Below are 13,145 nucleotides of genomic sequence, written 5' to 3' on the forward strand. Positions count from 1 at the left end.
GCAGTTATTGATGGGGTTGTTTCTGGACACCTGATGAATGTCCAATATTAACTCTTTGAGCTCTGTTTTGGTCTCCAACTCCTGCTAAATGCTCCACTACGTTCACCAGACATCTGCTGGGTTTAGTGGAACTTTTATCAATGGTTGCGCTCTCCTTTTAACCTTTTAAAATAAAGCCTTGTCTTCATATATTGCAACAACGATTGAGGGTAAAAAAATCAGCCACTGCACCAAAGGTTCACACATTTGACGTCGTCGTAAAAACTCTCCACATCCTTTAATATACAAAGATAATAACAGACTGTACAGGTTAGCTCCGATTGCTGCTGTAAACTCTGATAAACGTATTAAGGCTCCTCAACGGACTGAGATTCTTCACAACAGCTTCTATTACTATCGAATACAGGCAGCATGTACTTGGATGTCTGTGCAGTAGAAGTAGAAGTAATAGTTATTGAAATGCATGTAGCAAAACAAAATAACTCAAGTGAAATGACATCGGGTGTTAAAACGGACAGTTGAACAGGTAAACCAGAGCTAAACAAACATCGTGTGTGTGTGTGAGAGAGGAAATCACTTCCTGGACACACGGAGGGTTAAAGCGGAGGAGAGGCTGGAGACTCCCAGCATGCCGGTGGTGAAGTATCCCGTCCGCAGAAGCAGACCGACCTCCGACCTCCAACACCGAAGAAAACCAAAGACCTCCTGCTCAAAACACAAATGGAGAAACACTTCAAGTTTTACAACTTTATATTTGTTACCTATATTATGACTATTTATGTCTTCGTATTATACTCTTGACTTTTTATCAGTCACAACACCGTAACTATATCACTGCTTATCCGGTTAGTTCAATGTGTGAGAGCACAGTGGGAAACAGCTTCACCACTAGAGGGCGGGCAGCTCCATCCGGACGAGGGTTCAACATCAGCTGCATCTGAACCTTACTGGCCCCTCAGAAGAGACTGCTCAACGTTTCTGGAGAGACTCCAACCTGTTTGGAGTTTCTAACAATAGACCGCCTGTGCTGCCGATAAGCACCGCGTGTTTTTTTTAATCCTGTTAACCGACAAAGCTATTGTTGGAGGGCGTTTTGTTTTTTCCTTTGTCAGGAATACAAAATGAGATAAGCAGTAAACACCGATAACACAGACGAGTAAACCGTCTGCTCTTCAAACCTAAAAGACAACATTCAGACAGTCACTGGTTATTTTATGTTTTTCATAAATGTCTCCAAAAGAGTGATCCAAAAATATAGGAATTAATGAAATTATCAGACAAAATAAAACATGTTTGTTCAATTATTTCCTTTCTAATTTAAAAGCCTGAACAGGAGCGGTGGTTGCAATTCTTACTTCTTATAAAACATTTGTATCTATATTTCACCTACTAAGTAAATAAAAGTAACAAACATGCCGCTAAGGTGCTGTGTCAAATAGTTTGTCCGTGAACTGGATTTACATTACAGACTAGTAATAGTTGTCTAAATGCTGTGCATGTGTTGTCAAATTGGTGAAAGATGTGCACCTTAATTTGCAATAAGTTGACCTCAGGGCCACCGTACAAAACTTTGAAATAAGTAGATATACTCTGGTGCCCTGTAGGATGAAAATGAAGAATATTCAGAAATTAAATTAAGCTTTAAAAGAGAATCCCTGTGCTTCTACGTGATGAGTTGTTTCTTCGGTAACATTTGTGATCAAATGTCGCAGCCGTTTGTGTTTGAAACTCACCGTCTTTGTATCATTTGACCCTAAAATAACCTTTTTCTGTCGAAAAATGTTTTTGCAGTTCAACAAGATTTTTTTAGCCAGAGGGTCACGAGGACGCTCGCAGGCCAGTGAGTTTGCATTATCCACTTCCACGTCCTCCCAACATCTTTACAACAATAGGCCTGCTTGTGCGAGGAGGTGTTCTGAAAGATGATCTGTTATGATCGTTTCTTTCTGGCAGCAGATCACTCGAGCATTTGTCGTTCGTTCCTTCCTTCCCTCCCTCCCTCCCTCCCTCCCTCCCTCCCTCCCTTGTCTTTATCCAGGTAGAGTTAGGACACCACCCATTTACTGTAATAGTCCAGCATGTGACACTTCCTGTTCTCAGAAACCAACAAAAAATATCCTCAATCTTCTGCTGTGATCTCGACAGGTTTCCTCTTGAGTTTATGAAATTAAATAACGTATCTTCCCTGTTCATATCTTTCACCGTCTCCCTGCAGTTTTAACATCTCAACCCTTTTAAATGTTGACTCAGTGTCAGGGTCGAAGAACCCTCAGACTTCCCCATGCCAAGTCCTGACAGGACTCAGAGTAACACAGACCGCACACCGTCAGATCTTTGCCATAACACGGCGCTGACTCACTTCTTGACGGGAGCGAATCAGCCGACTCGCTGTCCCCGCTCCACCTTTGGTGATTTGGGCTGCTGGGAAGATGAGGACGGGACCTGCGATTTGGGACTCGCCACAATGACTGCAGGCATTTCTCAGAAGCCACAGACTGTGTGTGTGTGTGTGTGTGTGTGCGGACCACATTAACACAAGCACTGTACTTGTAAAAGTGCAAGTACCTCAAAATTATACTTGAGTATTTCTATTTTCAGCTACTGTATACTCCACTACATGTGAAATGTTGTTAATGTGCTGTTGGAGCAGTAAGTCGGTGTGTAATCACTTCAGGTGATCAGTCAAGTTGTACTTTCTGTTTTTAATGTTTGGCTGATCTTGAGGTTTGTTTAAAGGTGCTATAATTATGTTTTTGGCAACTTGGTGGGGGAGGGGGGGATTAACTTAAAATACTCCAGTATGTTCACAGGCTAGATGCGAACTGTGTGTGTCTGCAGGTGGTGTACAGTGAGTTTTACATCTTTTTCCACTGAAAACAGCTGCGTGTGGAAACAAGGTTGACGTGAGCGGTGAGACCGAACCACAACAGTGAAGTTGTGGCTGTAAAGAAGAAACAGAGAGCTGAAAGACCCGTTGAACGTTTCAAGGAGCTGCAGGGTCTGGTGATGATTCCCTGTGGGTCGTTGATATAAAATCGTTAATTAATGCAGCTTTAAAAACTGATCTGAATTAAGTGAGAGTGTGATCACCTTGTGGGCGTCTTAGAAGAAGTTCTTGATGAGGGGAGTGACCAGCTTCACCCACAGCTTGACGTGGCGGTCCGGCCGCTCAAACGTAGAGCCGGACACCTCGCTGGACCGCTGGTACAGGATCTCCTGTTCCTGAGAGCCACACAGTTCAACACACACACAGGTGTGTAATCAGCTCAGAGTCACACAGTCATCCATCGTGCTTTCTGGCTGCGGTTAACTCACCTCCTGCAGCCGGCTCTGCAGCTCCTCGTTCTCCGTAACGATGGCTATCTGGGCCTCCAGGTCACGGTGAACCGAGCGGTAACCGAAATTAGGGGAGCCAATTAGAGTGAGGCAAGGCCGATCCTGCCCCTGGAGGTAATACCACAGACCTGTAGAAAGGAGGGGGAAAGAGGAGTGAGGAGGGATTTCTGTAACGCCCAGACCACAACTAAGAAGAAGCACATGAAGAAATCCCCAGCGTCTGTCCAAAACCTCAAAGTATGAGAGAGAGTGAGTGTACATCCTTGTCCCGGGGCTGGGACAAAATGACTGTACAAGCCATCTTCTCTCACGCTACATACTGCTGCGACCACAAGAAGAACAGCAGAGTAATGCGTTTTATTATTTCCACCAAGCCGAACTACACTAGTCTGGATGCAGAGTCCTGGCTTAAGCCTCTTTTATGCACAGTTGCCGGTAAATTACTGGCACTGCTAGTGACGTTTCACACACACGCCATGGCAATGCAGGAACAGACGGGGAAAGGGACAGTCCAGCTGATGGCAGTAACGCAACAATTATGGACGCCAACCATTATATCACCCAAAAGAAGAAGAAGAAGACGGGGCAAGTAGGAAGACATCTTTTATTATTTTAAGGAACATTGTGGGCGAGGAGCAGTTGTTGTGCGGAGCTTATGCTCCTGTAATTCATCAAAGGTTTGAGAGACGAGACTAATCCCCCATGAAAGCACCGACGTAACAGCTCCACAGCGTCTTTCATCAGACGGACTTAACACTTTACCTGCAATGTTTCCACTTTCACTCACAACACAGCCGCGCTCGCATCGTCCCTGAAATGTAACTCCTACACTCTAAACCGCCTCAGATTGTCTTGAAAAACTTAAACTAATGTCAACAGCAACCACGCCTGCAGCTTCTGTGAGACTAAACATCACTTCTGGTTGGTGAGGGCAAAACGCAGCTTTAAATGTACGACGGAACTAGTAAATCAAGACGATCTAGAGAGGTTTGTGTGCTTTTCTCTGTTTTATATATAATTGTAAATTAAATATCTTTCTGTTTTGTGCTGTTGGTCAAATTAAACAAGCAATTTGAAGTCGTCACCGTGGATTCTGGGACGAACAGAACAGAAGAATGTGGTCGTTGGCTGCGGCCGTAGTGGGAAACAGACAGGTGTGCGAGTGCTGCTGTTGTTTGATCTCACCTTTGGCGTGGAAGGTCCACTGTGATCTGTGGTACTCGTGCAGCTGAACTCTCTCCTGCTGGCCCAGCCGGCACACCTGGCTGTAAAACTGGCTGGCGATGTGGGTGTAAGCCGCCGGAATCGCTCCGGCGATGCCCTTGGCTCCGAAGAAGCCGTTGACCTCGGGGGAGGCGGTGAGGATGCGGTAGCGGGCCCCGGCCCCGAGCACCAGCCGCATGTACGCCCGCGTCAGGTTGAAGTAACCCGACGTCAGGAACACAGTGGAGTCCGGACCGGCGTCTGTCAGCAGGCGCTGGAGTTTAATGACAAACGGAAAGTGAAGAAAGACGAGTTCCTATTTCCTGTAACTGTGAAAAAATAAAACCTGTTTAGAAGCTATTAAAGTGCTGGTTAGGAGTGTTTTATTACTGCGGTTTACATAAGGCTCATTAACGAGTCTTCTACATGCACTACTAGAAATAAACCTGTAGAAGAGTCACATCACCACTCGTTAAACAAAAGCGACAAGAGATGAACAATGCTTTGACATAAATCCAACTTGTTGCAACAAGTCCTCCCTTTGTGAAACTTGTTACATGAAACATTGTTGATTCATGTAACCACAGAATGAGCTGTTGCATTGAATCATCACTTTATTGTGTTCATTCCCAGAATATGTGACTAATAAACCCAGAATAAATGTTAAAATATGTATTCATGGTTTATCACTAACATGGTTATCTATTAGTCATGTATTATTGTATTAATCCCAAGGTCAAACATCCCATAATAACAATAAAGAACCTCCGTCTAATTACATTTATGACTCGTGACTAAGGTCAATGAGCAAAAGGTCGACTTCCAAGCACTGAAGACACTAACAAATAAAAACATGAATCATTTAACAGCAGGGCCAAAGTGTTTATATTAGTTTTCAACATCTTTTTTTGTGTATATGTTGGGGTTGAAATGTCACGATGTCAGGTGTGGAGCCTCACCTGTGTGACCTGCTCGTCCACCTGGATCCCCAGAGGCTTCATCTGGACCAGAGGGAACACCCAGGTGTCCCCCTCCTCCCCCTCCGACCCGTTGAGCAGCTGCTGCCTCACGTGGGCCGTGTTCACCACCTCCATGATCCGTTTCCTCGCCGCCGCCGAGAAGTCCTGCCTGTTGCCTGGTTGACGCGGAGACACAAAAACATGAGCGCGCACAAGCGGGAGGCGGGTCAGACTGATCTCTGGGTCACAGTGATCGGGGGCCGCGAGTGCGTTTGAGAGAATTTACGGCCATTTACGAGCATGAAGCAGAGAGGAGGATGTTGATGGGGAGGAAAGTACGACCTCGGCTAAAGAGCCGTTACTCTGGAACATGCTCGTCTCCGATTGGCCGGCAAATTGCCATGAAAATTGCATATCAGTTTAAAAAAAAATTCCCACTCCATGTCGTCTTCCAGCAACACTGTGACATCACAACTCTATTCCTGGTGTTCGTTACCACGGTGGTCCAGTCCTACAGACATGTCATTCATCATCCCACAAACTAACATCCTGGCAGTCTGCGCTCCTGTTACGGACACACAGCACCAGTGTGTGTGTGTGTGTGTAGAGAAAATCCTGACATTTTCACATCCGGCTGCATGACTAGCCAACCGCAAGAGCTCTCATCATCTTTCTCACACACACACACAGACCATCATCTAGTCGCCTGTCTAAGCTTTCAAGCTCCATTAGTGAAATCCATCGGCTCCTCCTGCAGAAAAACTGGGCCGCTGCCACCATAACCGAGCATGAAGTGTCAAACTGTGTCAAAACACGTTGGAGGGTAAACATGCATCCGTGTACACACACACGCACACATGTTTGGTGTCTACCATTGTACGGGTGCACCATGCCCTCCAGCATGGTGACCGAGTCGTCAGGCTGCAGCTGCAAGGAAACGTCTCCCATGGCTTCCACCAGGTCGGAGAAGAAGTCGGCGACCTCGCTGCAGTTGTCCAGCAGCACGTAGCGGTCCTGTCTGTTGGTGAAGTACGAGTCGCTCAGGTTGGCCCTGAACAATGACAGAGAGAGAGAGAGTGAGACCGTGTTCTTGCCACTGAGGAATTTCGTGACGACAAAGCATCTCCCAATGTCTTCAATGCAAAAACAATATGCACAGGCTGAATCATCCGAGAATTTAACGCCGACACAGACGAAGAGGAGCCACGAAACACGAACTGCGAATCATCAGAGTGTGTGACTCATAGACGAGCTGATCTTAAGTGGGATTTACGCTCTGCTTTAATTTGTTGGAAAGTTTCACTCTTACAAGAGAAAAGGTTCCTGGATGAGGACACTCTGTATCTCAGGGAAACATTCCCAACAGGACGAAAAAGTGTGAAAGTAAAGTATTTTTACAAAAACAGATTGGAAAAGATTTGGTCAAATCTTTTACTGTTCTACTCTCTATTATCAGAGACACAAAGTATTCTGTTTACTTTCCCCACGGTTCCGGTGAGTGCGAGCAGCGGGGGGCCAGAAACTCGAACAAACAAACTCATACTGACACAAGCGCGGACATCCGGGAACCGACGTACCCGCTGATGATGAAGCTGTCGTCGAACAGGTAGACTTTGATGTGCTGGACTCCGATGGTCTCGTTGAAGCGCTGGGGGACCAGCAGCCGCAGCAGCCCCCTCAGGTCCGGAGTGTGGTACAGAGACACCCTCATCTGAGAGACGAAACGCTGCAACAGCGGCAGCAGCATGGTCCTCGAGTTGGTCTGTCCTGCACGTAAAACACGGCCGAACATCAGGACGATGAGACAACAAGAGATCTCAAAATGGAAAATGGAAACGACCTCGTGAGCCGCGAGTGTAGTCCAGCAGTATGGAGACTTTCAGATCGGGAGCGTCGCCGTTCTCCTGCGAGCGTCGTAGAGCTTCTTCCATGCAGTCCACCTTAAAGACAAAGACAGCAGAGGACAAAACATCAACACATGCAGCAGAACCAGAGACCTCGAGCGAGTGATGGGCCATCAGTTAATCGTTATCGTGCAAAAATTCCAAATATTTATCATCTGCAGCTTCTTAAACGTGAGGATTTACTGCTTCTCTTTGTTTCATACGATTGTAAATTGAATATCTTTTGAGTTTTGGACGTCGTAACATTTTCCCAATTATCTGTCATTTTGTAAACTCAACGATTCATCAGGAAAATATGATATTATAATAACCACCGGCATTAGACGCAGCCATACCTGTTTCATTTCCTCTGAATTTGGGGAATTGGGCTTCAGCGTCAAGCTGCTCAGCTCGTTTCACTGCAGCAGAAAACTTCTCTCAAGGACATTTTACTTGTAACACAGTAACAAACACTGTTTCCTGTTTTCATATAGTCAGGTTTTCACTTCTCAATCCAAGTCATTGTTCTGCAAATCACAAACTGAGGTTTGTATCCTTTCTGTTGTCAGCAGGTGCCATTTGTAGTTACTCCTGTGCTTTGACAGTCTTGGAGTTGGGTGTTTTTTTAACTTAAGATAAGATGCACTGGACTGATATAAGAGCTGGCTTCAGTCTGTAAACCACTCTGTCCTCAGCGTCCCTCTGTCGTTCACACTTTGTCCTCCTGCACGTTTACTTGTGAATCGAAGAGAAAGCTGAAGGACACAGGAGCGCATTATTAAATATTGCAAATTGGCAGCACACAGCATTTATCAAACACCGGCAGCGTGTTATCTGTTAACCGAGCGTGGGAAAAGCATGACTAACTCCTCTGTGCACGAAGAGAAAACGGCTGCTCTTCAGAGGGCACCACTGGTAGCGAGCAGAGTCTTGTTGTTCTTTACTTCAGCTTAATTGTGCATCTGGTGCCCAAACGCATTCCTTACACGTCGCTCCAGAGTGCCTGTTTGCATGCCGGTAAAACGTCTCTTCTTTCCAGTAGAGAGCTCTTTGGGGGACGTGTGCACCACCGACACTTCCAGCTCGGCTCTGGAGAGAAATGTGTTTACGAGTTGGAGCTGTAAGGAGCAGCATTTAAGTTACTATGCAATGTCCAATCTGCTCAAACTCTCACCACATACAATTCCAGAGGGAAAATGTTTGTTTCACATTTAAACAAACTTGAGCGTAAACATTTTAGTTATCAGCCAACAGCAATGTGATTCACTGCAGACAGGAAACATTGACCCGGAGGACAGATAGAGGAAAGGTGGACATTTAATTATTATTTAAATGGAGTTTGATGGGACTGCATCACGTTTCATCTGTAAAGGAAAAAGCCAACGTTCTCCGGGAATACGATCTCAAGCAGCAGAGTGAAAATATATAGTTATATACATGATTGTTTAACTACCGAGTACTCAAACAGCCCTCTAGGAGAGAACTAAATGGTCAGTGGCTCCTCTGAAACTTGAGTTTGACACCCCAGATTTAAACCATCAACCACCTTTCCACATTGAGACACATCCTTTGTAGGATTTATTTTATAATGGCGAAGTTTTGTTTTAAATATATTTCTATTCTCTACAATAGAAACTCCTCAGACTCCACAAGGAGGCTTTACAACAACCTGTCTCTCACATAAGCAGTAGCAGTGCTCTCCACTTTGCATACGGAGTGCTGAACATGCTTTTCTTTGGAACTGTAGATTATTCTCGCTGCCTGCACCTGCGCTTAAGTCAACACGCCGCACAGGTGCGAGAGTCGGCATCGGTCGAAAAGCTTTTGTGCCGAGCCCAGGATGGAGATTCTTCGGTTTTTAACCGCAGACCACGCTCGTATTTTGAGTTCAGGTCATTGTGTCCTATTACAAGCAAACCTGAGCTCGCCAAATAACACGGACTCACTGTTCCTTGACTCAACGTTTCTAGTAATCCATCATCCTGTGAGGTGACAGAGTTGATTCAGATGCTTTTAACTGTAATTTAACATGTCTGACTTGTCTGTGTTCTGTGATTCACCCTCTCCGCTGCTCGAAACCAGTTAAAAAAACAACAACAAATGAAAAACAGCTGAATGCGAGTCCAGACTGTGGTTTGTTCTGGTTTAATGTTGTTATGCTAGGCCTTCCAAGCATGAAAAACAGCAGGATATCACATGCCGACACTGGTCTCCTTATACCATAAACCCGTGCATTTTGGGGTCATTCCTTGTAGCAGAAAGCTGCGGTTCTCCTGGAAGCGACTCTGACTCACATTTTCTGGCATCTCCAACCACTTATTTGGCACACGCTTGTGTTTGGATGCCAGTGTTCTCACCTGCCCCAAAACTAAAAGACATTAAAACAAAAACAAAAAACTGCTCTGACACACAAAAAAAACAACAAAAACAGCACTTTTCTCACCAGCTCCTGCTCCAGCTGACCCGTTCCTAGATACAACGAGGCCATCACCACTCGCCTCTTCGCTGTTTTGATCCGCGCCTGAAGGGAAAAACAAAGAGACAAACAAACACAACGATGGATCCGTGTGTGTGTGTGTGTGTGTGTGTGTGTGTGTGTGTGTGTGTGTGGGTGTGCGTGTGTGTCAGGAATCTGGTCACAAATACCCGACACCAAGAAATAATAATAATAATAGGTACATTTACTGTTGGTCACATGTGAACGCTGTCGAACCAGATTTCACCAGAGTCATCAATCAGCAAATAAAAATAATAAATGACATATTTTTGGCAGTTCTGCTTCTGTGGTTGTATGCAGGACGGGCAAATGGAAGTCTGAGGTAAGCAGAGGACTGAAGATTCAACAGAACAAAAATAACGTCCCGGTTCCTCTGGATGATGCACTTATTGGGATAACTTCAACAGAAGGTAGTTCTGATTGTTAACGTGCAGGTCTGTGAATTATCAAGAGAAACCAGGACTTTGTTTGTGCAACAAACATTTATTAAGTTGATTATTTTCTTGATTATTTGTTTCTTCTATAAAATGATAGAATGTAGGGAAAGAAACACGTCGCCATATTTAAAAGCCCAAAGCAATGTCTCTAGATTTCTTGTTTTTTTTTCCCACCAAAAGTCACCAAAACTAAAACACATTCAGCTTTCACGGATATAAGAACAAGAAAATAGCAGCAAACTCTCATAATTAAAGAGCTGGAACGCTGTAATGTTTTGTATTTTCTGTTGAAATTGACTTGAACTCTAAATGAACCATCAAACCCTTTGCTGATTAATTTCCCACAAATCAGATTTAGTTTCTAAAAAGACGCCCCATTGATCACCACAAATGAAATTCCAGTCCCCTCCATTGTACTGAAGTTAAGGAAGAAATCTCAGCTTGATAACACAAAAGGGTTCGTGAAAAGGTATCATCTTTTGTAATTTGGGTGAACTGGACCTTTAAGGGATTAAATTGTCATGTTTTCCATTAATGTGTTCTTTTTACCTGATGGCTCTGCAAACAAAAGTGTCATGACATACTGTAACAACAAACAGAAGGAAATATGTGTGTGTGAGCGTGTGTGTGTGTGTGTGTGAGCGTGTGTGTGTGAGAGAGAGAAAGAAAGAAAGTGACAGAAAAATGCCGTCAAGCTGCTGTGTGGAGGGATTCACTACCAACAGAGTAAAGAACTAAAAACTGAAGCCAAGATCCTGACTCTCAGCATCTCGAACGTTACGCAACAAGCAGTTTGTCCAAATGTCAGTTTTAGATCCCGTCTACACAGATATTTTTTAAACGGATATTTCGCCTTTTTGTTCACTAAAACAGATATTTTTAAAAACGTCTCCTGAAATGTAGATTTTCAGAAACTGGGCTTAACTTTTATCTGGGGCGTTTGGGAAAACGATGACGTCATTTTCCCAATTCGCCCCTTTCCCCACGTTCTCAGGAGTCTTCCTTGGCAGGGTACTTTTCCTAAAAAGGCCGCCGAGATGTCTGAATATCTTCCATAAGAAGACTCCCAATCGATTTTCTTGGGCTTTCATCGCCTTATAACGTGACGCTAAGTAGCAAATCCACTTCCTCTTCACCACAGCATCAAATATCAACTTTGTAAAAATAAATAAATAACTTGCTGTTCCTTCACTGTCGTTTACTGTTTGTTAAAACTGCCAAAGGACGTTCAGCTCATGGAGCATGCTCTGAATCTTCTTCTCTGGTATTTGACGCATCGTCGACTGTTTGGAGCCGTTTTTGCGTTCTCGTGTGGACGGAGGTATTTTATAATAGCTAGCTAACGTTAGCTAGTCAACAGTTGCTAAAATAATTATTGTCATGCTTTTTTTTTTTCTGCCCATTGTTTCATATTGTGGGCGTGGTTTTCAGAGAACGATGACTTTATGTTTTCGAGAATCCCAACCGTAAACACATCGTGACTCACAGGAGCACTAAAGGTGCAACATGTTGTATTTTAACCTACCCCTCCCTCCCTCCCTCCCTCCCCCCCTCCCCCCCTCTCCCTCTCAAAAAAGATCACAACAATTGGGTGAGACATTCTTCCATAATTAGCATCAAGAGCACATTTCTTGTATGCAATACAACAGGTAAACAATGTCCGTGTGTGAGGGTAGATTCCCGTTTCTTTGTTCCCGGAGCGGCTGAATAGGATAAAGGCTAAAGTTAAAAGGAAACATAAAAGGATTCCAATGTGGTGACACACAGCAGGTGTGGGACCACGTAAGGAAATAAAAAATAACGATGTTTGTAACTCCGGAGGGTTTTAATTCTAAATGTACATTTGCTTCTCTCTCTTCATAAATTAGGTGAAATGTGCACGCTGGCACACTTTTATGAATGTTTTAACTGGTAAAAAACTGGCTTCTCTACCAACTCAAAGAAATGCTTCCTCGAACACCTCAGGCACTTTCTCAGGCCTCGTGCGTTGCTTCACGATACATGACGACACGGAACATATCTTCAAAATCAATATCTGCAGGTGTCGGCCGTCATTTTCTGAGTTCTAATCATTCCTTTACAGCAAAACGTTTATTTACGCAGCGACACCGACCTTCATAGTCTGGTAGAACTGGTCGGGTGAGGTGAGGATGTGGATGTGGGTGCCCGGCACGCGGAAGGCGGGTACGTGCTCTGCCATCCATTGGAAGTGTCCGCAGAGGCCGTCTGTGCCCTGAGCTCCGGCTGACCCGGCGGGCCTGGAGACATGTCGGGGGGCCGGGTCGTCTTCAGCCAGCAGGGGGGCCAGCAGCAGCACCGAGGACCTGCAGGAAACAAACGTTTGTCACACAACCTTCCTCCACAGACGGCACTTCCTGGGATGTTGTTGTGTCGTTTACAAGGTTATATATGAACTTTGATTGCTTTCCACGTACCATTTCATGATGGATGTACTGTAATCATTAAGAGTATCAAAATGCTGGTTTTGAGTTCAGCCATAGGTAGTATCTGTCAAGTTTATGCCCTTTTAAATTCTGAATGGAAATCCAGCTGAAAGTGTGGGTTGATTGAAAAACGTCCAAAATAAAACACAGAGAAACAGCAGACCTCGTCAGTGGAAAATGAGACGTTTGCGTGAGGAGACGATGTCCGACGAAACAGGTCAGTTGTGTCATTTATCACAAGAAAACAATAGTTTTCTGGGTATCGTCTTCTTTTTTGTGCTGATTGAACAGTGTGTCTGGATTTCCTTCTTCAGTGTCCCATAATTCACCCCAACACCACATCCCCTTTGTCTCCGCCTTACAATCTCACCATCTGGTCTGACAAT

The 13,145-nt window shown here is 44.6% G+C and overlaps 1 protein-coding gene across 2 annotated transcripts; it reads right to left on the bottom strand.

The window, feature by feature from the left end:
* Positions 1-237: 237 nt before the first annotated feature.
* Positions 238-13,139, bottom strand: pgs1 (phosphatidylglycerophosphate synthase 1). 2 transcript variants are annotated; one of them, XM_031843360.1, is made up of 10 exons: positions 12,429-13,139; positions 9,825-9,902; positions 7,339-7,438; positions 7,076-7,265; positions 6,371-6,549; positions 5,499-5,674; positions 4,522-4,813; positions 3,316-3,464; positions 3,091-3,222; positions 238-705 (listed from the first exon to the last, which is right to left on the bottom strand). In XM_031843360.1, the coding sequence occupies exons 1-9, from the start codon at positions 12,513-12,515 to the stop codon at positions 3,103-3,105; spliced, it is 1,371 nt and encodes a 456-aa protein (XP_031699220.1). In that variant the 5' UTR covers positions 12,516-13,139; the 3' UTR covers positions 238-705; positions 3,091-3,102. The 2 variants fall into 2 exon arrangements, with proteins under 2 accessions (XP_031699220.1, XP_031699222.1); XM_031843362.1 differs by lacking the exons at positions 9,825-9,902; positions 12,429-13,139 and adding an exon at positions 7,738-9,816.
* Positions 13,140-13,145: the final 6 nt, after the last annotated feature.

This window comes from Anarrhichthys ocellatus, unplaced genomic scaffold, assembly GCF_004355925.1.
Source record: "Anarrhichthys ocellatus isolate YVR2014 unplaced genomic scaffold, GSC_Weel_1.0 scaffold4, whole genome shotgun sequence".
NCBI lineage: Eukaryota > Metazoa > Chordata > Actinopteri > Perciformes > Anarhichadidae > Anarrhichthys > Anarrhichthys ocellatus.